Genomic DNA, 23,739 nt, shown 5'->3' with positions numbered 1-23,739 from the left:
GAAAAAAACACTTCAAGGACGAAAAAATGCTCTTTTTTGTCACCCTAATTTCTTCACTAGCTTGCTGCTGCGGCGTCGCTTCATAATGTGAAAAACGCGATGGTCGCCTCTTACACGCGTAGTGTAGTGGGTACGCTCTAGGCTAGTATTCAGGAGGTCAGAGGTTCAATCCCTGCTGGTGTTTTTACTTTTTTCTTCCCTTTTTTCCTTCGGATTGAACTTTTTGAACTCGGAATTTCTGAAAGGCTACCAGCGTGCCGCCGAGGCCTCGCTCCGAGGTACCAAAATCAGTTGAAAATGAAGAAACTTGTTTTATTATGTTAACAAATAAATTATGAAAAAAACTACAATTAATTTTTAGAAAGAGACATAACAATTGAAAGAAAAACCACATAATTAAAACAATCCTCGTGCAGGGCTGGTCGTCGGAAGGTGAAGGAAGCAGTAAAATTGGAGACGTCTCTGAAAACCCTAGTCATAAAACAGTTTTTTATTCCTAGAGTAATAACGAGAAGTAATGAGATAAATAGGAACAGTGAAGAAACGGTTATCGAAGAGAAAATAGTTTTTTTCGCATGCCTATAAAAAACACCGGCGACTGGAAAAATAATCGGTCGATAGAACTTTAAATTTACATTAAAAAATTCACTTTTATATGGGTTTTATAATAAATAAGAAAAAAGAGCTTTTTTAATGTTTGAAGTCGTTAAAAATTGAAAAAAATAAAGTCGGGAAATAAAAAAATAAAAATGTTTGCGCGTGGGATTGCGTGCTTTAGGTGCGAACACCGCGACGGAAAAATACACATTCCCTGAAATTTTCCCCGAAATTTTTGCTGTCTGCCCTCCTTTAACTTTGAACGATAAAATCCGGAGGCGAGTATGTCACATAATAGATATCGAACACTTTTTTCAACTCCGACCTCACTTTGTCCCGATAGATGCATTTCTAAAAATAACATTTGATTTTAACAAACAAAGGCTTTTGTAGAACTCACTTCTATAAGATTATTAATCTTCATCATGCACGCTATTCTCTTCGAGTATATTGGATTGTTCAAAATTTCCACATAATAGCTATGCAAATGGTTAGACAAGGTTTCTTGAAACTTCTCGGCGATTTCTTGAATTGCTCCAGGATATTTTTTGGCGACTTGATGGAAACATAACTGGGACAGCATGTAGGACAATTCAACGTCTGTGGGGTCCAGATTTATGACTGCCTGAATGAGATCGTCACATTCTTCTTGGAAGTCTTGATTGTTAAAACTGAAAAAAAGAGTCCAACGTAAAGAAGGCAATGGTTCATCGAGGTCAATGTACATTGGTTCAGAGGGCACAGAAATTCTGGGACGATATCCTAAAAATGACGTTCTGTTTTAATCGTGGGTCAGTTGCAGAAGGGAAATCCCAAAAAGGTACCCACGGTCCCATCCCTCCCCATAAATCTCTTAAGGTAGATGGCACCGTGGCAAGGTTGTTGGGACCATAGTCAGAGGGACTAAGGTCATGGGACCCTTATGATCGATGAGACCGGGTACCTTTTTGGGAGCAATGGTCCCATCGTGGGACAGAGGGTCCATCATGGCAATTCTTGTATGGGATTGATCAGAAATACCGTCTGATGTACCTCAAAACGGGTACCCTCTGAACCACTGTACCTTTTTTTAAAGACCCTCGGATGCCGGGCCAAAAAAAACCCTAAAAATTTTATCAAAAATGTCACTCACAATTTCAGTTGCTCGTGTGTATAATTCGAGCACCACGAAATGTCGAAAACCATTTTCTTGTAATCAGCAACTAAAAATTCGTCACCAATATACGTCACCAGCATGTTTTTCTCACAAACTTCCGACTTTCTAGCCATCGCTGCACTAGCTATTCGAACCAAACGACTAAACGCGTTCCAGACACTTTTCACTATTTCTGTCTGCAAAATTAATTCGTTTGAAAAAATTTATAGTATTCATTTTCACCTTCAGTTGCATAGAAAGCATCTGAAAATCGTCAAAGTAGGTGAGCCATTTGGCAGCCTTCAAAATTTCATCTTCCCACAATGCAAATGTTTCGTCTCTGCCAAATTTTGTAACGGTCTTTGTTGTACTGGTATCGGGCCAGCAAATTTTGCGGAGTCCAAAAGACAGCTTTTCAAGAGGATTTGAAGAATATATAATTGTTTCGGGACCCTTTTCCAAAACTTTTTCAGCCTTTTCCAATAAGTAATGAAGGTCTACATTGAATTTGAAATGATCCGCGGACCCTGATTGCCGTGCACAGTAAATTATCAAACTTGGCTTTCCGAGAAAAATGTCGACTGTCTGAAAGTCACCTTTTGGACAGAAATGTTTTTTTTTAAAGATTTACCGTTGGAATGGTATTCTGTGTTTTGGCAATCGTTGAGACGTACGGGTCCCGTCCAAATTGAAAATCTGGATTTTTCAAGTTTTTTTTCTGGAACTTCAATTTTCAGAAAAAAATACTTACTATCCATGGTCATTCCTAAATTCCGGCATCGTTTCAGTCGACACGATTTGCAATTGAACCATCCATTTTTTGGCAGACCACATATTTTATATTTTTCGCACGGCCTGAAATTGTTGTCCTGTGCGAAACGTCTGAAAGCTGAACTTTTTTTTGGAATTTTCGAATCTATCACTCACCGGAAAAACGCTGCACATGCTCTACAAGTAAACGCGCCAAAGTGTTTTCCATGACCTAGTTTACCACAAACTTGACAGTTTTTAGTTGCAGTAATAGTAAGAGACGGACAAGAATGTTCTAATGAACTTGGTTTGCTCATTTGTCGAGAAAATCGTTAAAATGTAGTCGGGAATGGAGGAGTCATTGATCATCGAAACAAAGAGACATAGACGGCAAAAGACTGTGTAAATATAACTTGATGTGAGTCATGAGATATAGCGGTGGACATAAACCACAAGTTTTTGTTTGGAGGAAAAGTTATTCGAAAGAGGGAGACATGAAATTTCCCGAAGATTGTTTGGTTATACTGTATGCATTCTGGCGTGTGATTGCCGTGCCGCTCCCATATATGGCAGTGGTGCCACCGTAGATCAGCTGGTAGCAACACTGCATCTCCAACGGTGGGTCAACAAGTTCAAATTCTTAAGAAGCATATACAATCCAAATATCAACACATATATTTGCCTCCTTCCGGTACGAGAACAAAAAACTTCCGTTTTATTTCAATACTTTCAGCTTTAACGGTTCATCTGGCAAGGCTTAGACAACAACAATGCTTAGCCATTTACGAAGATGAAAAATAGTCGACAAAAATGTTTTATTTTTGTCAGGGATATAGGTTTTGTATACAATTAAAAGACATTTTCTCATCCAGATCTGAAATTTCAAAAATTCGAATTAACGTCAAAACGAAACTACCGGTCAATAAGACTCACAAAAATGTGTTTTTCAATTGTCTTGGACCATTTTTTGGAGAGTGGAGCTCGGCTGTCAAGTTTCCCTTTTTTTTTTGAAAAGCGTGGAGAGAGTAAAACACAACTAGATGAAAAAACTGACTCCTAAAATGGTCAAAATCAACGGAAAAAACACGTGTTTGTATTTTTAACCGGTACTGTATACACGAACCTAATCGGAATCACAATCAATTCACCTCCAGAACTATAGAAAACATAAAATACAGAAAAATATTATTAAATATAAAAAGATACATTACAAGAGAAATAAGTTTCAAGAAATATATGTTCACTTTTACAGGGTGGCCGATAATGATAGGACGTTTTTTTTTGAGAGCTCCTTGGCCCGGGGCCAAAGAATAATTTTGAAAACTTTCGAAACTAATAGAAAGTAGGGACCCTCTATAAGCAGTGATTTATATCATTTGGTATCATTTTGTTTTTTGTTCAGAATTATGAAGACTTCTCCACACCAACCCATGATCGCGACTTTTATCGAGATGGGGTGCACGTGTTGATGTGGCTAGAAGGGAGTTTCTTCATCAGGTGTCCGAAATGTTTTTGAAAATATCCAAAAGGATCAGAGGAACCTACTAAAACAAAAATCAAAACCACCATTAACTTTGAACATTCACCAGACTCGGGGGCTCAGAGTGAAAATCTTCGTGACGTCTACCGTAGGATCCATCAAGTATTGGGTAGTTCGATAAGTATTCGTACTACTTGTACTCTCTCCGGCACAGAGCTCTTCACCATTGATGCTGGAACTCACAACCAGTAGTAGACTAACCCGAACGCCTTCATTTTTATCGCATTAGTCAACCCGACCAATGAGTTCATGAAAAATGACTAATGACTCTTCACTCAAGGATACATACTCTATATCTTCACACACTAATTCATGTGTTTTCGGTTACATCGACTACGTCTTAATTCCTGCTTATAAGCAGTACTACAAAAACTTGTTTACTGTCTCCATCCATTTCTTGTATTAACATTCCCAATTTTTTTTACCCGGTACAACTGTTGTATTGATTATATTCCTATTTGCGAGCTTATAAGCTCACTGCTTATATCAGTCCGCCGGATGTAATTTTTTTTCTAAAATGGTCCATTTAATCCATATCTTCCAATACGTGAGCTTTGTTTTCTCTCAAATTACAAATGCGATTCTTCTGTATTTGATCTATAAAAAAACTAAAAAGTGTTTCGGTCCGTATAGATACATGATGGCCATATTTTCGATCTATGCCATAATCTATAACTATGTGGATTTAATGACCCAACCCTTGGTCCTAGTAGAAAAACAATTGTTTGTTGTGGTGAATCATGGTCCACTACGGTATTGGCCAAATGCTGGATATGTGTTAGTCTGTGAGTTTTGATCATTTTCTGTTCTTTTTGAAACGTTGAAGAGCATTTGAAATGCTGTGTTTTAGGTATATTTGGAGCATCATTTGGAATGTGCATTTCTCTTTTATCAGCTCAGTTTTTCTACCGCTACTTGGCACTATGCAAGTAGGATTTTTGCGAAATTTCTTTTCTTCTGATTTTTAGTTCATTCCAATTTTCAGACCCAACTTCCTAGCCCATTTCGAAGGCCCAAAACTAGCTATGTTATTCATCCCACCGCTCACACTCTCAATTACCTGGTTCTTTTTTTGCCTTCTTGGCCTTCAGATATCATCGGAAAAACGGAAAATCCTAGAAGCACCTCTTCATGACCAGTATGACGAGTATTCACAAAATGTGACATTCGTAGGTGGTTTGTATTGGAATACAGACCAGAATGGAGTGATTCATTGGAATATTCAAGATTGTATCGGAACGAGTGGCTTGTGTGTATTGATGGTGAGCCAAATACATAGAACAGAAGGAGTATGACAATTTTCAGTCACTTTGTTGTATGACGATTCTATTTTGCGGCGTCAACACCTACAAGAAAATGAATGAAGTGGGTGACACACTAAGTGATAGAACCAAGGATCTCAATAGACAACTTTTTATTACGTTGAGTTTACAGGTGCGCCCACGAGCAACAGAATGTTAAGCTCACTAGGCTTTTTTCAAACTCTCCTTCCATTTGTTCTCATGTACATCCCAGTCGGATTGCTTTTTGCTCTTCCACTTTTCGAAACCAGTATAGGAGGCGTAGCCAGCTTCTCAGCAAGCTCCACTGCAATATATCCAGCAATCGAACCTCTTATCGCAATGTTTTGTATCTCAACGTTTCGAAAATCAATTTTATGTTGTTTCGAAAATGGAAAAGTTTCCTCAACAGCAGCAACGTCGACGAACAATTTTCCACCAGCTTCATAATAACTTTTTTCTTTTTAATGGTTCAGGTAACCTCAATTTCAGAACAACGTAGATGCATGGACCGTCAGGATCACATCAACTACAGGGTGGCCGATAATGATAGAACGTTTCTAAACGTCTCCCATTTTTTACTTGTTCTTAAAAATCCACAAACATCTCCGGATCCGAATACTCTACATAAAACACATCAAATATGTTTATTAATTCCACTTTCGCACGTCTCTGTTGGATCCCTTGCTGAAAATATTTTTTATTTCTCTCAAAAAATGACCTTAGTATTATACCCGAACCCAATTATTGATCTTCATCATATTTGCAATCCTCCGTGAATAGTTTTGCACTCCCATGCGATTCGAATAGTATTCGTGTAGATTATCGGCTAGAATTCCTTGAAGACGGTCTGTTACTTCTAGAATCTCTCCCTGATATCTTCTTCCGACATGATGAAGACATAGTTGGCATAACATGTATGTCAATTCCACATCTGATGGTTGAAGGTTCATCATAGTTCTGATCATTTCATCGATTATCTCCACTTTTGGCTTTCCGAAGCTGAAGAAACTATTTATTTTCAAATTTTTGTAAAAAAAACTCACAACTTCAATTGCTCAAATGTGTATTTTGAGCACCATGATAAATCAATTTCTAATGATCCCATTTCGAAAACCACTTGGCAATCGTCAATATCCAGGAACACTTGATTTTCTTCACATATTTTTTCTCGTCTGGTCATAGCTATAGTAGCTAGCTTCTCTAGACGACTCCATATAATCCAGATTCCTTTGAGCATGTCCATCTGGAGAAATTAATCATTTTTCACAAGAAAAAATCAATCAACATCAAAAAATTGTATACCTTCTGTTGGTGGGGAAGCTCCTGAAACTCATCAAAATAAGTAAGCCACTTCGAAACTTTCAGAACATCGCTCTGCCATAATTCAAAAGTTTGGTCCCGCCCAACTTTCGTTATAACTTTTGCTTTACTTATATCTGGCTTTTTTCGTAAATATTGAAATCCAAATGAAAGTTTTTCCAGAGAATTTGCTGCGAGTATTGGAGTTTCAGCGCCCTAAAAATTGATTGTTCGAAAATGATTTTATGAAAACTTTTCTTACATTCATCAAAACATTTGAAGCTTTTTCTAACAAAAATTGAACATCGATAATCGTTTTTTGAGATTTTTCACTTGGTGCACAATAGATTATCAGATTCGGCCTCCCGGTGAACGTGCTCATGCTCTTAAACTTGTTTTCAATTTGTTTTAGATGGTTGATCAGATTTACCGGTGGTATTTTTGTGACCATTAAGTGATTCTTCCTGTGAAATGAGTCTCTGAGAAATTGGAAATCTGGAAAAACTCCTCCTACAGAAAAAGCAATTTTTGAAATCTCACTATGGCTGGTCATTCCGATATCAATGCATTTCTGAAGTCTACACATTTTACAATCAAAAGATCCATTTATTGCATTTCCACATCGTTTTTCATCTTTTTTGTGATGAAAATTGCTCGTAAGGCCAAATCGTCTGAAATTGAAAGAAATTGGTCGAACTGTTTTTAAAATGTGATTACCGAAAAAATGCGGCGCACGCTCGACAAGTAATTGCTCCAAAATGATTTCCATGACCTTGTTTCCCACAGACCTCGCAGTTTTTTAGTTCCCTCGGGGAAATTAAGTCCGGTGGAGAGCTGGAACACGACGAGCCTGCGATGTCCATGGCTGCACAAATTTTTGATAATTAAAATGTAACGTGTTATCAAGAAGGTTTGGATCTATTCCAAAAGAGAGGTATCAAGACGGGACGATAGCAAACTCGACCGATGGCGTATACATGGTAGAAGTATTGCAAAACAAGTTCCAAAATTAAACTAACTTTTATATGGTTTGAGACTAAATGTACGAATTCGATTGAGTTTTGAAGGAAAATAGAAAAAAAGAATGTATACGGAAAGCGGAGAAACTATGGGAACGAAAAGCCGAGCGGAGAGACATATAAGGTTAAAATGAGCTGAATTGCATTATTTGAGAAACTATAATTTCCCGGCCAAGATTTTCTCTCAGATATCTATATATTAAAGGAATGTATTGGACACCTCAAAACATACTTATCTTCTATAGAAAGTAAGAAAAGAAATTGAGGGTATACTAAAAGTTTGATCTCTAAACTTTTGGATTTGTGTTCTGTGCGTGTGTAATTATACAAGCGTTGCAAAGATTTAGTATGCGCAGCTTTTGAAGGTTGTTGTTTGCCAAATACGGCGGTGAGACATAACAACCACGGAGGCAGACGTGTGCGTTTCACGTGTAGTATGTTTTATTGAACACCTGGTTATAGGTTTTCCGAAAAACTGCGACTCAAAGCAAATTGGTCATAGTATCCAACAATTTCGGTGACTCTTACTAGAAACGTCAAACAAGCACCATAAAATAATAGGTACTAGTTTTGATCACTTTGGAAAATGTGTGTATCGATTTTAAAAAATGGTTGATCTATTTTTGAACTTTCCGTTTTTACAAAATTTTGGATATTCTACTCTACAAAAAAACACACCTCCGCAATACCGAATCGGTGGTGTACATGAAACTAAAGTTTGAAAAAAGTTCAACACCAACAGGTGACGCATCAGGGAGGACGTATTTCCTCACTGACTGTTTACATATGAACAAAAAGAGAAGAGACATAGATAGAGAATGAGAAACATATTGATTTTGTGTACGTTGGAAAAAGGAAACTCTCGAATAGTTCTCTGGGTAAGTCGGTTCCGATCAGTGATGGGAGGAAACGCATTTTCCCGGAATACGGAAAACGGAAACGGAAAGAGACATTTTTTCCGCTGAAAACGGAAACAGAAACGGAAATAAAATTTCACTTTTACGGAAACGGAATCGTAAATTTTTTTCCGCGGAAACGGGAACGGAGAAAAGGCTTCAAAAATCGGGCGAAAAACGGAAAACGGAAAACTAAAACGGAAACGGAAACGAAAATTTCTATTTTTCGTCTATTTTTCAGGATTTTCTCCCTTCGAACATAGAAATATACACTTTTATCGTTTAAAGACCTTGCATCACTTTCTCTGTTTTTTTTTCAAGCCAATTTCAGTTTGACGTTTTCGTTGTTTTTTACATTTTTTTCAACTCGATACACTATTTTTTCGATGAACCCTTGGGCCAACAGTATCCTTTTTGAAGTACTTTCCATGTCTCTCACCCTTTGAAGCTAAGGATTTGAAAATGTGGTGAACATTTACCGCGGTTCCTTTGACCAAATCGATTACAAGGTCAACGAGACAGTGAAAGATGAAGACAATAATAGGGGATTAGTGAGATTAGTATCGTACTGGAACCTGTAGATTTTTGAAGAATCAGGTACAGACAATATTTACCACGTAGAACCTCCAACGGTGGGCCCACAAGTTCAACACCCCTCACCAGGGGCTTATACGATATAACAAAAAAATTGTCCCCCCACTCCATTTAGCTTTTTTTTTACACAGCAACAAGACATTAGAAAGTTAGATTTTGGGACATGCATTGTTGACCCCAGAATATGATGCGAGAGCCGTTCTGCAAACATCACTTTTTCCCAATATTGAACTTTGTCACTTTTCAAGTTGGAGATGAATAATATGTAGTATTGAAATTTCATACGATAACGGAATTCAAAAAATCATGGCAACACAAAAAATATTGAAATTTACTGAGCCTTGGTGAGAGCTGCAAACTCGGCCTTCTTCTTCTCGATGATGGCGTGGTAGATGGTTTGATCGGATTCCGGTTGTGTCTTGATGAATGCTTCGAGCTCACCGAAGAGCTTTGGAATGGCAACGAGAGCCTCAGCTTTGTCGGGGATGTGTCCATCCTTTGGTTTGTAGGCGGCAGCGATCTTGAAGATTCCGTCGATGGCTCCGGAGGAGAGGCCGGCAGCGGCGAGCTCGGTCTTGATTTTTGCGGCTGAAAATTGAGGAATTAAGAGAGTGAATGTTTGGAAAAGGGGTGAAAAATTGCATTAGGATTATGAACCGAACGTAGCCAACTCCTCAACAGCGTAGTTCAGCTAGTAGCACCCATGAGTTCATTTCAGCAAGGCTTATATGAGAATGATTATAGTGGTTTGTTTTTCAAAAAACTGAGAAAGATTTGAAGAACTTTTCAAAGAACTATCAAAGATTTTAAATAACTATTGAAGAACTAATAAACTCACCAATTTCAGCAGCCATTTTTCTGGAGAGTTGAAGCTTGAGAACGGAAAGAACAGTCGTAAAACTGATAGCTTTTTTCCATGCACCCCCTCCTTTAAATACGGCAAACTTTATAATTTGTGGTTTGTTGACTCGTGACTCATATGCCAAAAATGGCAGAAACTTCAAATTGATAAGCTTCGAAGAAATGACTGTTCGCTTTCAAAACTGTGACTTTGGGATGATGCAGCCTTGGGGTTGATGGTTGGCAGGTGGTAATAAAAAATAATCACAGTTTCAAAAAATTATAATAGGTCACAGTTTTCATGGGAATTGGCAAATTTGTAGACATTAAATGGGTTGGTTCAAATACGTTCTGGGAAAGTTGCACTTTTTAGTTTTTATTGGAACATCTGGAATAATGGGGTTTTCTGGAAAAGGTATTCGTCGAAAACAAGAGATTTGTTTTCCTGCTCAGTGTTCTGTTTTTCAATTTTCCTATGTTCTAATTAGAAAAAAAATCCTGGGGAAAAAAGCCGAAAGAGTCAAAATATAGATTTTTGTTCCTACACCACTTTTGAAAAATAATGAACTCGTCACATTCGATTTGGAATGAAAATCCGTATGTGTATACAACTATAAAACGTTTGTACTCTGCAATTGTGACAATCATTTATCCATTCGCTCATTATTGTGTTCTCGTCAAGTCTCCGAAAAGTTTTGGATTTTTGAAATGGGTTATTTATTGGCATTGTTTTTGGTAAGCTTTTTTGAAACTTCGTTTATTAAAATATATCGAGGAGTTGAATCGTTGGATTTGTCCCGTTGTAACCAGCCGAGCCGCGGAAGCTACGCGGCCATCCGAAAAAATCGTCAACTTTGAGAACTTATATCTCGGCCCCTGATAAAGATATCAAAGAGTAGTCAATTGAAAAATGGTTCATCATAATATCAAGCATATTTTGTTAGTTTTTTTTTCTAAATAAAAAATTTTGTTAGTTGTTTTTTAATATCGTTCATACGGACCGATATAAATTGATTAAAGTTTGAAAGTTAGGGGTGACGTTCTATCAAAATGTTTACGGTATTTGAAATCTCCAGGGTCACTATTGAATGGTTATCCAACGCCTTCCTAATTGACATATTGGATTATCAACCATCAAACATAATTCGAATCGATGGATACCTGAATCGGATATTCGATCCAGTGTTTTTGTATCACGTTTACAATGTCATTGAAGCAAGTGAGTCCGCCTTCTTGAATTGAACTTCGAAAAATGAACATTTCAGTAGCCGCCACATCTGCCCTTATACTTTTCACTAGTAGGCTTCTGATGATAGTCAACATGTATCGTACATACTTATCATGTCGTCGAATTGCATGTGAGTCGCTCATTTATCTAGTTGTTTCGCTTTTCGGGCTATGGTCGATACCTCTGTCTATTTGGCAAGTGCCGAATCAACATTCTGAGAAATTGCAGATTATGCAGGTATGACTAGAAATGACTTCAAATTTGTTACCATCTCTTCAGAGAGAGGAGTTCTACCCGGATTGTTTATGGGACCCAACGTGTGTAGCAGTTAGTGGAGGTGATAAAAATAGTGAACACCTCTTTTCAATACTCACCATCCTGAACTGGGTATTGATTGGAATCGCCATTGTTGTATCTGCAAAAGTTGTGTTCATCTTGCTCGCGAAACGAATGGTCAACGAATCGGAAGCCACCAAAAAGATGCACAAGAAGTTCAATCAACGAACTATCTTTCAAGCAATCCTATACCTCTCTTTTGCATGTATCCCATTTTCTGTGTTGTATTTAACTATTCTCCTTAATGTTCGTATAACTGGAATCACCTATGTTATAGATTTCGCTTCTGAGAATCATCCTACTGCGTGTGCATTTTCGTTGTTCTTGTACTACGATCCTTATCAGAATTATCTTTTTGAAGTTGTGAGGTGGAAGAAGAGGGTGGGACCGGAGAAACGGTCAGGAATAGCAGACAAGTCGACGTTGTTTTAAGAGATTGAGAAATGTTTCGTAATAAACTTGTACCCATGCTGGTTATTTGAACTTTCCTCCTGACTTCACCACCGACTCGATATGCAAATTCAACTTATGCAAAACTGTTTGACCACCAAGTTCCTTTCAAACATTTCCAGTAGTTTATTCTTTCCCTTGAAACGTATCGGCAGTCGAAAATGGGTGTGCCGAGGTTTGAGCTGCTCTGTGCTGGGATGTTAGGATTTGGTCAGCTATTCATGAATACCGCGTTCGATGCAGAAGCTTTTATTCTGGAGTCGGTGATTCATTCGGTGCATGAGAGGGAGCCGGAGAGAATCGACGAGTATGCGGGGTATTATGGGTAAGTGGCACAGTGAAAAAGGTTCCCGTTTCAAATGTTACCTAGGAACTTCAGGTACACCTAACCTTGTAAGAAGTAGGTTCAAAAGGTACATCGGGATCTTTTTTTTTTAATTGACGCTGTAAATTAGCAATTTATGAAAATTTATGAACTGCCATAGTCTCTCAAAATGTACAATATTTTAAAACCAACATGCTTAATAAAACCACTATGCTTCTCATTATACTCTGCACATTTTTAATGACCTAACTTTCCGAATTAATCGATATTTCAAGACCAACGAAGTTATAACTTTGTTTAAATTGAGATACGCTCATTTAAAAACCACTAGAATGTTTTCCAAACCAATCTACATATTTTTTTAAATACCCCTATCATTTTTTGGTGACCCTGTTTTTTTTAAATCTCGAACTTCTAGTCCACCAGCTTCTTTTGTCTATTACTGAAATGAAAACAAAAATCCTGCGAGTTGGAAAAAGCTATCATGCTTCTCGTTACACTGTAAAAATTTTTGATTGCCTAGTTTTCTTCAAAAATGTTGAATCTAAGGCTTTCTAAATATCCAGCTTTGGAATTTCACTTTGACTGTATCAAGCTCAATTTTTATTTTCAGCCAAGCTGTGATCTATGCTTCCTTCATGCTCACATGCTTGTTTACGCCGTCACTTCTGAACATTTGGAGGCCAAAACTTCTCTTGGTCGTTTCATCACTCTGTTTCGCGGCTTTCCCATTCGGATTTCTTTTCATCAATTCCTACTACCACTATTTTTCCACAGTAGTACTGGGTATTGGCAAAGCATGTGAGTGCAGCAAGGTGTATCCTACCGTAAAACATTTCAGTTTTCAATCTGGGATGTACCACTTACCTGACTTCCCACTCAACAAGAAAATCCATCGAATCGAATGTCTCTCTACAATGGGCAATCGGTTGTGGAAGCCTGATAGTTGGATCCATGATACTTGCAACAATGACCTGGTTCAGTGGAAATGTATCAACTTCGATGACTCTGAATGTTACTGAAATTGCAGTGAAATCAGATATCAGAACATTTGATGATTTTGAAATGTTAGTACGTCATTTGAAAAGGAAAATTTTAAACAATATACCTTCAGTCGCCTTCTAGCACTGGTCCTTATTGTGGTCTCTATTCTTGCAGTCATTACTGTTTGTTTATTACCATCTGCAGATGTGGAGAACTGTATAGAAGCATCAATTCGAAATGGGAGTTTCAAAAATGATTTGAGTAAGACATCCTTTTAAACTTTCGCTTCTACCTCTCACTACTTGCAGAACTAACTCTCATCACATCAATCTCACCCAAAATGCTCCAAATCGTGCCACTGTGCATGCTCTGCGGATTCAATGCTTCCTTTCTCATGTCCATTATTCCAACCTCCATGCATTTTAACGAAAATAATGCAAACATGTTGTATATTCCAGCGATTTATGGTCTAGGAGCAGGAACGGGCGAAGTGTTGAGTGAGCTTCTAGATTAATGGGAAGGTTTTAAGCTTGTTTTTGAAATTTAGTGGGATTTTTCATTTCGGAATCGAGTAAACGGATTCAAGGTTTTGGATTAAAGCCGACTATGGCGATTGGGACAGCTGCTCTGATGGTTTATTGTACATTGATACACGCTTCAACACCGGCTGAAGCGCCAATGAAGCCGACATCCGAGGAGCCATTGTTGTTTTATCAATCGTATGTCGTGAATCTTTTTGTTGAGTTGAAATTGAGAGTGACAAAGAAAAATAGTTGAAGAGCCGGTTGTCGGGTCGAACGGCGCTTTCTCGAATGCGTAGTTCAAAGGCTTCTCTAGGAAAGTGTTCTTGATTTTCAGCGTAGAAAAGCCCTGGGGGAGTTGGACTTACGGGTAAAATAGTGGAGGTGCAGCGTGCGTCCCACTAAGCTGCATACTTGCAAAAATCGTTGAAAGCACGGCCCGGCCCTGATGGCCCGGAAGGCCCGGACAGGCTTTTTTTGACCAAAATTTCTCAAAAAAAATTTTTTCGATAAATTTTTGAAAATTTTTAAACAAAACAACTAGTTTTTGAGAGAAAAATGTTATTTCGTTTCAAAAATGCAATTTTCCGTCCGATCCCACCTCCGGAAAAAAGTCTATTTTTAATTATTTTTAAAAATTTTGTTTAAGCATTGAAAATTCAATATTTACAATCCAGCTTGAAATTATTATAGATGCTAAATAAAACGTTTTTCCAAAAAAAACAAGCTATTTTTGCTAAATTTCGACGCTGGCGCCAACTTCCGGGCCTTCCGGGCCGGGCCGGGCCAACGTTTTGGAGGCCCGGTTCGGCACGGCACGGCCCGGCCCAGCCCGTTGCAAGTGTGCTGAGCTGGACCGCTATGTACTCGACTTGAGCCATTTTATTTCTGTTCCTGGGACAGATATCAAAAAGTAATCAACTGGAAAATTGTTTCAAATTCTATACTAAATATTTTATCAATTTACCACTTCTTGATATCTTAAAAATAAAACGAGATATATTGATTCAAAGTTGACGGAGGTGCCGCGTTGCTACCAGTTGAGCTACAGAAGCAGAAATTGCCTCTTTTAAAAACATTAACCAATGTTCCCAATTTTCAGATATTTATTGATATTTGTCATTGCTCTCATCTGCGGTATCTCCGATTGCTGCTTCAATGGAGTTCGTTCTGTGATTTGTGCCCTTGTCATGCCATCCAGAAGAGCTCAATCTTTTTCTGTCTCCAGAATGTATCAAGCAGCTGCCTGTGTCATCATTTTCTTCTTTAGTCCGATGTTACCACTTCACGTTTATACAGTTGGCCTACCGCTTCTAGCCATTTTATCTACTTTTGTATTTTTCAAAGTGGTTAATAGTACGGAACGAATGGAAAGGAAACTGACAAGCGATACAAATTTGGAGCAAGAGAAGATTTGAATAATTATTTATTTCGTACATAAGATTGAAGTCATATGAAAAGATTAAACAACAAAAAACGCTTTCGAATTCTCCACATCTCCGTCCAGATAGTCTCGATAATATCTAACGGTTTTTGCAGCCATAATTTCATCATTTTCCTTGTTTGTCATATAAATTTTATACCGATGAACTTTACAAACATCAAATTGTTCTTTAAGAACCAGAAATATAATGCAAAGTAGTAAAATGCACATTAAAGCAAATACAGTTATGCCAAATATAGTTGAAGTGTTATGCAGATGAATTAATGAAAAACTTGGCATGGCGGATATTGTTTTTCCAGTAGGAGCGTACATTTTGATTCTGAGGATTCGGGAAGAAAGCAATGCTCTTATAACAAGACACACGTTTTTTCGTGACGCAAATATCTGGGCATGATCTGGATTGAACTTCTTATCAGAGGTCTACTTTCGCTGAGCAGTTCATAAATTACGTAGTGTTTGGATTTCTCATTACTGGAAAAATTGAATCACGATACAAAATGAAGTGGCGTCTTCGGTTATTATTTCAAGATGACATCACAACTTTTTGTGACTGAACTCATCTGAATCATTCGAAGGAATGACAAGAGATAAAATACAACTCCATGCCAATGATTTTATTGTGACCTCAATTATTTTGGTTGATTTTCTGCCATGTACAAGAGTCCGGAGCTCGGCGGTTAAGCTGTCAATCACTCTGAAATTTTTGGAGGGTGCAAAACAGACCTACTGTATTTCCTTTAATACATACTTGTAACGGGCCGGGCCGGGTCGGGCTTTTTCCCGAACTTTGGAGGCCCGGCCCGGCAGGCCTGTCATTCCACAAGTTTTGAAAATTTCAAAAAACATGCCGGGTTCGGGCCGGGCCGGGCCGGAATTTTACAAGTATGCTTTAATAGAGGCCCATGGGCTTCTATTTTTCAACTTCCTTCTGGGGGTGGACTAATATCAGAAAAAATTCTCAAATTAGGGGTTTTCGATTTTTGACTGCACTGGAACAGTTTCGAAACGACAAGAATTAACTGAAATTACAAGAAAAATAAACCAAAAAAGAGATTAACTGCAAAAACTGCAAAACTAACTGCAAAAAAAGTGTACATGCAGGGTGGGCTTGTATTAGAGGTGGGCTGTTTTTTTCGTTTTTCTATTTCCTGTCATCCTTAAATTTTTCCGATGTCTTGTTGATACTCATTAATATGAAATATTTATCAATAAAAATATCAATATCACAAAATATACCAAATAGTTGGACATAAAAATTTTCCAATGCATTACAAACATTCAAATATCTCTCAAAAGACGATAAGTCCAACATTATCAGCACTTGGGGTTATTGGATTTATTATATTGGATTCATAAAATGTTTTGAAACACCCTCGGATTATAAACCCTGGGACAGAATTCCTGAGTTTGAAAAAATAAAATAACTTCTCCATAGCTTCATATCTGAAATTAACGTAATTTATTTTCAGTAAAACTATCTTGTCTCACCTCTCTCTATGCAATAAAAAATATGCTGGATATCTCGGAGTCTTCATTGAACTGCTCTCGGTGGTATCTGAGCAATCTGACTGCCATAATCGCATCATTTTCTTCCGGGGTCATATGAACAGAGTACCTGTGAAACTTTGCAATGTTCAATTGATCCTTGAAAACGATCAAAAATATTAAAAGTAGAATAATGGACATTGAAGCGAATACAACAATTCCGAACCATGAGGAAATAGAATGATGGTTGTTCATGGAATCGTTGGGAATACCAAGAGATATTTTTTCGCTGAAAATATGCATTATTGTTGTCTGGGGATGTTGTCTGGAGTGAATATATATTAAGCCACAATTCTAGATGAAAGAACCACGTGTTTTTGCGATTTACAGCATCTGCAATGATGTGAACCGTCCGGATAATCTGGAATATTTCTCAAAACGAAATGTATGTCAGAGTAGACCATTCCAGAAATATCTATTTTCCGACTGCAAAAAATAATCAAATAGAGTGGCTCGACAAAATTCCAGATTGTTTATTCAATCGTCACAAAAACATCAGGTATTTTTTCAGACAATATGTAGAATTGGAAGTGAAAAGTTTTGGAGGTTTATTTTGTAAATTTCTAGCTTGGATGTAGTGTGATAAAAGTTGTTGGACACGAAAAAAAGTGTTTTCCCGTTATTATCAGTCAGAGTGTGACGTTGGCGGATAGCAGACGGACATCAGACGGATGTCGGACGGACATCGGACGAACGTTGGACAGACATCGGACGGACATCGGATGAACAACGGACCAACACCGGATAAACAATGAGCCAACACTGGACCGAAACTGGACAAAGGTCGGGTGGACCAAATTATTAGACGTGTTGCGCGGTTACCGACTGATCAAAATCTTTTCCAATTTGTACAAACACAGCTTTTATGATAATCATTTTATTTTAAGAAAATGCAAAAAAAACCGGTAAAATTATGAAATATCCGCATAAAGGAAGTATCCGAAAAAAGGCAGTCACTTGAAATTGAAGGTCCGTATCTCCGAATCAAACATAAGTGGTAATTGCTGAGTCTCCCGACACCCAGGTTTTGGGAAATTTGCCATTGACCAACATATTATCATCTTCAAAGTGGATAGTGTGAATCGAAAACTTTCGGATTTTCCTCGAAACCATTTGTTTCCGAATTGTGTAGAGCAATACGATAAGTAACATAAGGCACATTACTACTGATAGTAGAGTTATCAGCATGGCCAGTTGTGGGTTCAGAAATTTCAAAGAATCGTTTGAAGTAGTAGGCATCATTTTACCGGGAGCGAAATACATATCGTTGAGAAGAAGTTGTGTAAGTGAACATCTCGGAAAGACCCGTATTTATATTCGAAATAAGAAAATAAGATTCTTACCGAGGGTCACCAAGGGAATTTGACGTACATAGACATTATCCGAATATCCTGTATTGGGGTAAGAGAGATAATTCCTTCATCATCGGATCATCTCATTCGATATGTTGACTGTTGGGGTTTAGTTTGCAGTGAGGTAATGGAATCGTCCCGAATATGAGATCCTTGATGACGTCCCAGAGAAGTTCCGTGTTAACAGGCTCAGCTGAAAATAGAGATGGGACAGGATTGTGTATGGTAGTGCGTAATAAATCCTGACATAGAAATTTGAACTACCGCTCCTTCAGGTGTACACAAATATCTGCCCCTAAGTCGACTTTGAGCGAATGTATCTCTGTTCCTGTGAGAATTATCAGAAAGTGGCAAACTGGCAAAGTACTTTCGATGTTATTTTGAGCATTTTTTTCAGTTACCCACTTTTTGATAACTTTTCCAAGAATCAATATAAAATCGCTTAAGATAAATGGTTATTCTGTGTTTAGGGTATGGGGAATTTTCGTTCGTATGAAAGTATTAAAAAAAAAGGAGACATGAGTTTTTTTGGAGTTACGGTATGCATTATAGATGTACAGTCGTTAGTATTGTGGGTATTGGTCCGCTTGGGCCGCACAGCTTGCGCCACTGTAGCTCAGCCGGTAGCAACGCGCCACTTACAACGACAGGTCCACAATTAGAATTTCTCGAGGGGTTTACATACCGTAAAACCCGTATTAGAAGGGCCGGCCCTTCTATTGTTCCAAGGTACTTCCGGTGGGCCCCTTTATTATTGGGGCCCTTCTATTGGGGCCCTTCTATTTTTCCGGCCAGTTTTTTTTTCGAAATTTTGTATCAAAAAATTCGACGAAGTTTCGTTCAAAATTCATGAAAATCTGCCAATTTCACCAAAATTTAGCAAGATTTTCATCGAAAAATAGAGTTTCAACAAGTTTCTACTAAATTGTAGAGTTTCCAGAATATTTTCCACTGAAAAAGTACGGAAATTTTCTGATTTCAATCCAAACTTTTGAAGAGGGTTCTTTTTCACAGAGGGCCCTTCTATTACGGGGGCGCTTTTATTACAGGTGGGCCCTTTTATTTTTCCAAGCCAATATCGGAGGGCCTTTCTATTAGAGGGGCCTTCTATTAAAGGGGCCCTTCTTATACAGGTTTTACGGTATATGAACGAAACTATTAAAAATTATTTTTACATTTCACCCACCTTTAATTCAGAAGTTCCGGTTCTCCATTTCCGAACGCTTGATTTCCCTTTATCCAGAATTTAATAATTCTTTATTGTTCATTGTTTTTTTCTCTACCCAACAAATGGTGTGTTATTCTGACCATTCTCACCTGCCACAATTGAGTCATTTTTGGTTTAAATCAAAAAAATTTTCCCACAAAGTTCCAAGCCAAATGACCACTAACAACTCCACTTCAATGTCAATTTGGAATGAGAATCCAACTTTTTATTTTATCTTCAAACGCGCTTATTCTATCCTGGCCACAGTTTTATATCCATTGGCACATTATTGTGTACTGAAAAAGTCTCCGAAAAATTTTGAGTCATTGAAATGGTTCCTTTACTTTCATGTCTTGAGGTTGAGTCTTTTTTCTTAAAATGTTGTATTATAAAACTGATATTTTCTGTGTTACTGTGGAATGGGTATGCGGAATGTTTTTGATAGATTTGTATGATTTTGAGCCGTCAATAGCGTTGAGAGTAGCTGGAGTCTTACAATATTTTGTGAATGCAGTGCTGCTCTATCAGGTTTTGTGTGTAGTGTGGGCTGGTAAGTTGTTATCATTTTCCGAAATTTCAAAGCTTTTTCAGTATCTGCAATATCTTCTGTTTTCCTGTTTTTCAATCGTCTCCTCATAATTCTTAACATGCGTCGTCGTCACAAATCTGCCCTACAAAAACTCATGGAACTGCTTCTACACACTTTTGCGCTAATTTTTTGTGTATGATCTCTTCCGATAACATTAAACGAGATTCTACAAGACCAACAACTTGCTAAAGAATATATGATTGTTGTGAGTTTCCATTTCTCTTTCTAAAAATCACTTTAAAAGTTTTGAGACATTTCAGAATGAGCAATTCTATCCAGACTGTCTCCCAGACCCAAACTTAATAGTTACCAGTAATCCTGAAGTTGACTCTGAAAACTTCTCGGCTGAAATAGAAATCGCCAGTTGGTTGATCATTGGGCTGGCTATAATTTTTTCGGCGAATATTTCCTACGAGATGTTGGAACGACGAACGAAAAATGTCATGTCAGAAACAAGGAAAATGCATAAGATATTTAGTCAAAGAACCATAAGATGTGATTTTGTTCAGATCTTCCAATATCGTTCATTTTCCCTTTCAGATTTCACAGAGTGACCATTTTTCCAGTTTTCACAGTATTTTCTCACAGCAAGAAAAATTATGGCAGGAAGTTAAAAATATCTGGATGATATAACATGATAAATTTTTCCTTCAAAATTGCGATATAGAAAACTTGAAAAAAATTCAACAAAGTCTTGAAATTGGCATTAATTCGAATAATTTTCGATCCATCCAATGCCAAACTTGCCAATAAACTAGAATCTCCTCTTCGTTATTTCACCAGAAAAGTCTTTCAGAGATGTAATATGCCCTTCAATTCATACACCGATCGCCTATCCCAGTTCTCTATGCTAACCACCCTTCATCGCCGCACCCTTCTAGTTCTTCGTACCTATCACAAAATTGTTATAAACTCATACCATTTTCCCTCTTTGTCGTCCTACATTCTTCCCAGCCATTCTAACAGAGCCCCGTATTTGTTCAAAATCAACGGTCAATACTTTGACTGCTTCCTTCACAGAAACTTGTCTATGTGGAACCGTGTATGTAAGGTGATAAATTCTAAGCTCAGTCCGGTGGCGTTTGCTAAGCGAGTAGGAGCGATTCCTTATGATATTCTGATCCCTCCCACTTGACCTACAGGACTCTAGTCGGTCCGTCTGGTCATTTTACTTATTTATTTGTACAGGTCCCATTTCTTGCCAAATTATCTATCGATTTCCCCCATGCATTGCAAATAAATATATATTATATTATATTTTGTTTTCGAAATAATTTTGTGTTTCTCGGATTTTTTCCTACTTTTACTTCGTAATAATCGGAAAACTTACCAACCAACCTGTATTTCACCTGAAAAATATATTATTCCGTTTATTCCGAAGTAAAACAGAAAAGTCCTAATTTCAAGAAAAACCGGATTTTGTAAAAAATTTTACCTATTTCTTTACTAAAAATAAGTTTTATTTTCGTTAGCCATAATTTTTACATGTGAAAACAGTTCTTTGATAACAGGAAACATGGTCGATATGATCGAAAAATTGATCAAAATCGGCAATGAAAAATTTTGCTAAACAAGGCGCACTAGCGTAATATCGGAGTGTCGTTGGTGGGTTGTCGTTTTCAAGGGAAAATCGTGCATGCTATATGAATGCTATATGAGTGCGCCCACCGGCGACCAGTCGTGCCCAGCGCCGACGCATATAGCTCGCACGCGCTACCCACGGAATTATTATGGGCACACATAGCATCCTATATGCGCGCCTAGGCATATACCATATGCAGCCGTTACCCTGTGAACCCACCATTTGTTGATATCTTTCACACGATACGAGATGTAGGGACTCGAAGTGGACAGTGCCTCCTTTTATAGTGTTTACGGTAGCTTTCGTGTGTGATCTAATGAGAAAGGACCTCAACTAAGGTAGTAATGCAGTTCTAAATTAATATAGCAATGAATTAAGCCAATCCGAGCATTTACAGGTTAGCTAAGCTTTTTGTTTATAGAAACCTTGAATGGTTAGAAAGCTCTAAAAGAAAGTCTCTCTTAACTTTGATCCAATTTATCTCGGTTCCTGAGGAAGATATCAAGATGAAATTAACAAACAAAATATGTGTGGTATTATGATGAACATTTCGTTAGTTGACGACTTTCTGATATCTTTCACAAGAACCGAGATATATGAACTCAAAGTTGACAGAAGCACTGCGTTGCTACCAGCTGAACTTCGGGTTCAACTCCTAAAAAATCTGAATTCCAGTCCCTGATCTACGTTACATTTGCTGCTGTCCCATTCACCCTGATGTACCTGTCCATTCTCTTTCACATCAGAATCTACGGACTTGCATATTTCATAGATTTTGCTTCTGAAAATCATCCAACCGCTTACAAGTATCGTATCAATATTTTTGTTTTATGAACCTTATCAACATTATCTACGGAGAATTACTCGAATCTTCAGAAAACCCCCTTCCACACCTGTTCTAATGTTAAGTGTATTTTCCAGCCTAAGTGTATTTTCCAGCGTTGTAATATCCAGTACAGTTCCTATTCTGATCGTCTCTCTATCCTCAATATGTTCTCCATTCGACATCGTAGTCTAAAAGCTCAACTAATTCTTCTCTATAAATTTTTAAATGGCTCCGCCTACTTTCCTAACCTAAATGCACATGTCAAATACTCCTCCTCCCCTCGTCGCCCTATGAACTTAATTATTGTTCAGCCCTACTCCTCTGACTATTTTTCTTCAATTTTTCCCCTGTGGAACGCCATCACTTCCCAAGTTACCCGATTTCTCCTACCTTCCGAGTTTGAATCCTTAATTTCTTCCAGTATTACCCGTTATTGATATATTTGCTCCCTATTTTTATTTTTCTACCGGTTACATCTTTCCTGTGTCAAATATCTAAATTATCCCGTTTCCCCTCCCCTACTCAGATCGGCCTCGTGAGGGGCATTTTTTCTGAGTCTTTCATGTCCTGCCCTCTAATTTTTGTTTTACACCTGATCAATAAACAAATTAATGTTTTCGAAACAAGATTACCCGAAAGAAGGAAAAATGAATGTAAAAATTATAAATTCAGTTTCTTTCCAATCTCAAACGCATTTCTCGTCCCTTCTGTCATTTTTCTCTCCATCGTTTGTGTTCTTTTAGCAATTGAAAAGAACAAAATAGCGGCGATAATTGACAAAACTGGAAGACCAATGGTGTAAACGTACAGTGGAGTGATTGGGGATAAGAAGAAGAGGATACAGGAGGCGAGAGCCTGAAATATATATTGTATTTTAGTTTCTGAAATATTATATTAAAATTTGTTTATTCTACTTTGCTTTTGCCAAAAACAGATGTTCCCTTCCTCATATCTATGCCCTCTCGCGCCGTATCAAGCCGTGCTGCGATGTCCGAGTGGTTAAGGAGTTGGACTTGAAATCCAATGGGCATTGCCCGCGTAGGTTCGATTCCTGCTCGCAGCGGATATGTTTTTAATAGTTTTTAACAACTTTTATATCTTCAATGTTTGGTCGTGGGCTACGGTAAGTTGATTTTCACTTTTTTTTTCTTTCCAAAATAGTATACAACTTTTTGGTTTTATTGTACCAATCTAACTTCCAATTTTAAGCCAATTTATCTTTGCTCATGTGAAAGATATCAAAGAGTGGTTAACTGATACAATGTGTGACCTCAACTAACTTAAGGTAGTACTGCAGTTCTAAACTATTATAGCAATGAATTATGCCAATCCGCGCATTTACAGGTTATCTTAGCTTTTAGTTTTCGCCTATAGAAACCAACAAAGTATGTGTGATA

The 23,739-nt window shown here is 37.7% G+C and overlaps 9 protein-coding genes and 1 non-coding gene across 10 annotated transcripts in view; 4 read left to right on the top strand and 6 right to left on the bottom strand.

Moving 5' to 3' along the window:
- Positions 1 to 1,725: 1,725 nt before the first annotated feature.
- On the bottom strand, positions 1,726 to 2,799 carry CBG01357 (the record flags this gene model as incomplete). Its single annotated transcript, XM_002636066.2, has 5 exons — positions 1,726 to 1,929; positions 1,976 to 2,317; positions 2,364 to 2,428; positions 2,484 to 2,614; positions 2,660 to 2,799. The coding sequence occupies 5 exons, from the start codon at positions 2,797 to 2,799 to the stop codon at positions 1,726 to 1,728; spliced, it is 882 nt and encodes a 293-aa protein (XP_002636112.2).
- A 1,740-nt stretch (positions 2,800 to 4,539) lies between these two features.
- Positions 4,540 to 5,483, top strand: CBG01358 (the record flags this gene model as incomplete). The annotated part of the gene is made up of 4 exons (XM_045236890.1): positions 4,540 to 4,807; positions 4,873 to 4,951; positions 5,008 to 5,284; positions 5,328 to 5,483. The coding sequence occupies 4 exons, from the start codon at positions 4,540 to 4,542 to the stop codon at positions 5,481 to 5,483; spliced, it is 780 nt and encodes a 259-aa protein (XP_045091819.1).
- Positions 5,484 to 5,890: 407 nt separating this feature from the next.
- CBG01359 lies at positions 5,891 to 7,467 on the bottom strand (the record flags this gene model as incomplete). Its single annotated transcript, XM_045236889.1, has 6 exons — positions 5,891 to 5,989; positions 6,037 to 6,304; positions 6,349 to 6,548; positions 6,608 to 6,820; positions 6,867 to 7,275; positions 7,322 to 7,467. The coding sequence occupies 6 exons, from the start codon at positions 7,465 to 7,467 to the stop codon at positions 5,891 to 5,893; spliced, it is 1,335 nt and encodes a 444-aa protein (XP_045091820.1).
- Positions 7,468 to 9,444: 1,977 nt separating this feature from the next.
- CBG01360 lies at positions 9,445 to 9,967 on the bottom strand (the record flags this gene model as incomplete). Its single annotated transcript, XM_002636069.1, has 2 exons — positions 9,445 to 9,701; positions 9,952 to 9,967. 2 exons carry the CDS (start codon positions 9,965 to 9,967, stop codon positions 9,445 to 9,447), a joined length of 273 nt encoding a protein of 90 aa, XP_002636115.1.
- A 548-nt stretch (positions 9,968 to 10,515) lies between these two features.
- On the top strand, positions 10,516 to 11,949 carry Cbr-srh-33 (the record flags this gene model as incomplete). The annotated part of the gene is made up of 4 exons (XM_002636070.1): positions 10,516 to 10,688; positions 11,030 to 11,172; positions 11,219 to 11,418; positions 11,461 to 11,949. 4 exons carry the CDS (start codon positions 10,516 to 10,518, stop codon positions 11,947 to 11,949), a joined length of 1,005 nt encoding a protein of 334 aa, XP_002636116.1.
- Positions 11,950 to 12,128: 179 nt separating this feature from the next.
- Positions 12,129 to 15,215, top strand: CBG01362 (the record flags this gene model as incomplete). Its single annotated transcript, XM_002636071.1, has 7 exons — positions 12,129 to 12,292; positions 12,906 to 13,093; positions 13,134 to 13,359; positions 13,407 to 13,537; positions 13,585 to 13,773; positions 13,824 to 13,995; positions 14,900 to 15,215. 7 exons carry the CDS (start codon positions 12,129 to 12,131, stop codon positions 15,213 to 15,215), a joined length of 1,386 nt encoding a protein of 461 aa, XP_002636117.1.
- A 44-nt stretch (positions 15,216 to 15,259) lies between these two features.
- CBG26986 lies at positions 15,260 to 15,553 on the bottom strand (the record flags this gene model as incomplete). The annotated part of the gene is made up of 1 exon (XM_045236888.1): positions 15,260 to 15,553. The coding sequence occupies one exon, from the start codon at positions 15,551 to 15,553 to the stop codon at positions 15,260 to 15,262; it is 294 nt and encodes a 97-aa protein (XP_045098005.1).
- A 1,182-nt stretch (positions 15,554 to 16,735) lies between these two features.
- On the bottom strand, positions 16,736 to 18,049 carry CBG26987 (the record flags this gene model as incomplete). The annotated part of the gene is made up of 2 exons (XM_045236887.1): positions 16,736 to 17,015; positions 17,838 to 18,049. The coding sequence occupies 2 exons, from the start codon at positions 18,047 to 18,049 to the stop codon at positions 16,736 to 16,738; spliced, it is 492 nt and encodes a 163-aa protein (XP_045098006.1).
- A 4,953-nt stretch (positions 18,050 to 23,002) lies between these two features.
- The window catches only part of CBG01364, a gene marked incomplete at both ends in the record, with an annotated part of 3,703 nt that continues 2,966 nt past the window's right edge, over positions 23,003 to 23,739 (bottom strand). Inside the window, one exon of the mRNA XM_002636072.1 lies at positions 23,003 to 23,197. Within this exon, the coding sequence (XP_002636118.1) occupies positions 23,003 to 23,197 (195 nt within the window). The remainder of the gene's footprint in view (positions 23,198 to 23,739) is intronic.
- Positions 23,324 to 23,405, top strand: CBG28162. Its single transcript has one exon. It is a non-coding gene (tRNA).

Source organism: Caenorhabditis briggsae, assembly GCF_000004555.2.
Source record: "Caenorhabditis briggsae complete genome, chrV, whole genome shotgun sequence".
Classification (NCBI taxonomy): Eukaryota; Metazoa; Nematoda; class Chromadorea; order Rhabditida; family Rhabditidae; genus Caenorhabditis; species Caenorhabditis briggsae.
The sequence above is the reverse complement of the archived record's forward strand: the minus strand, read 5'-3'. Positions and strand labels throughout refer to the sequence as shown.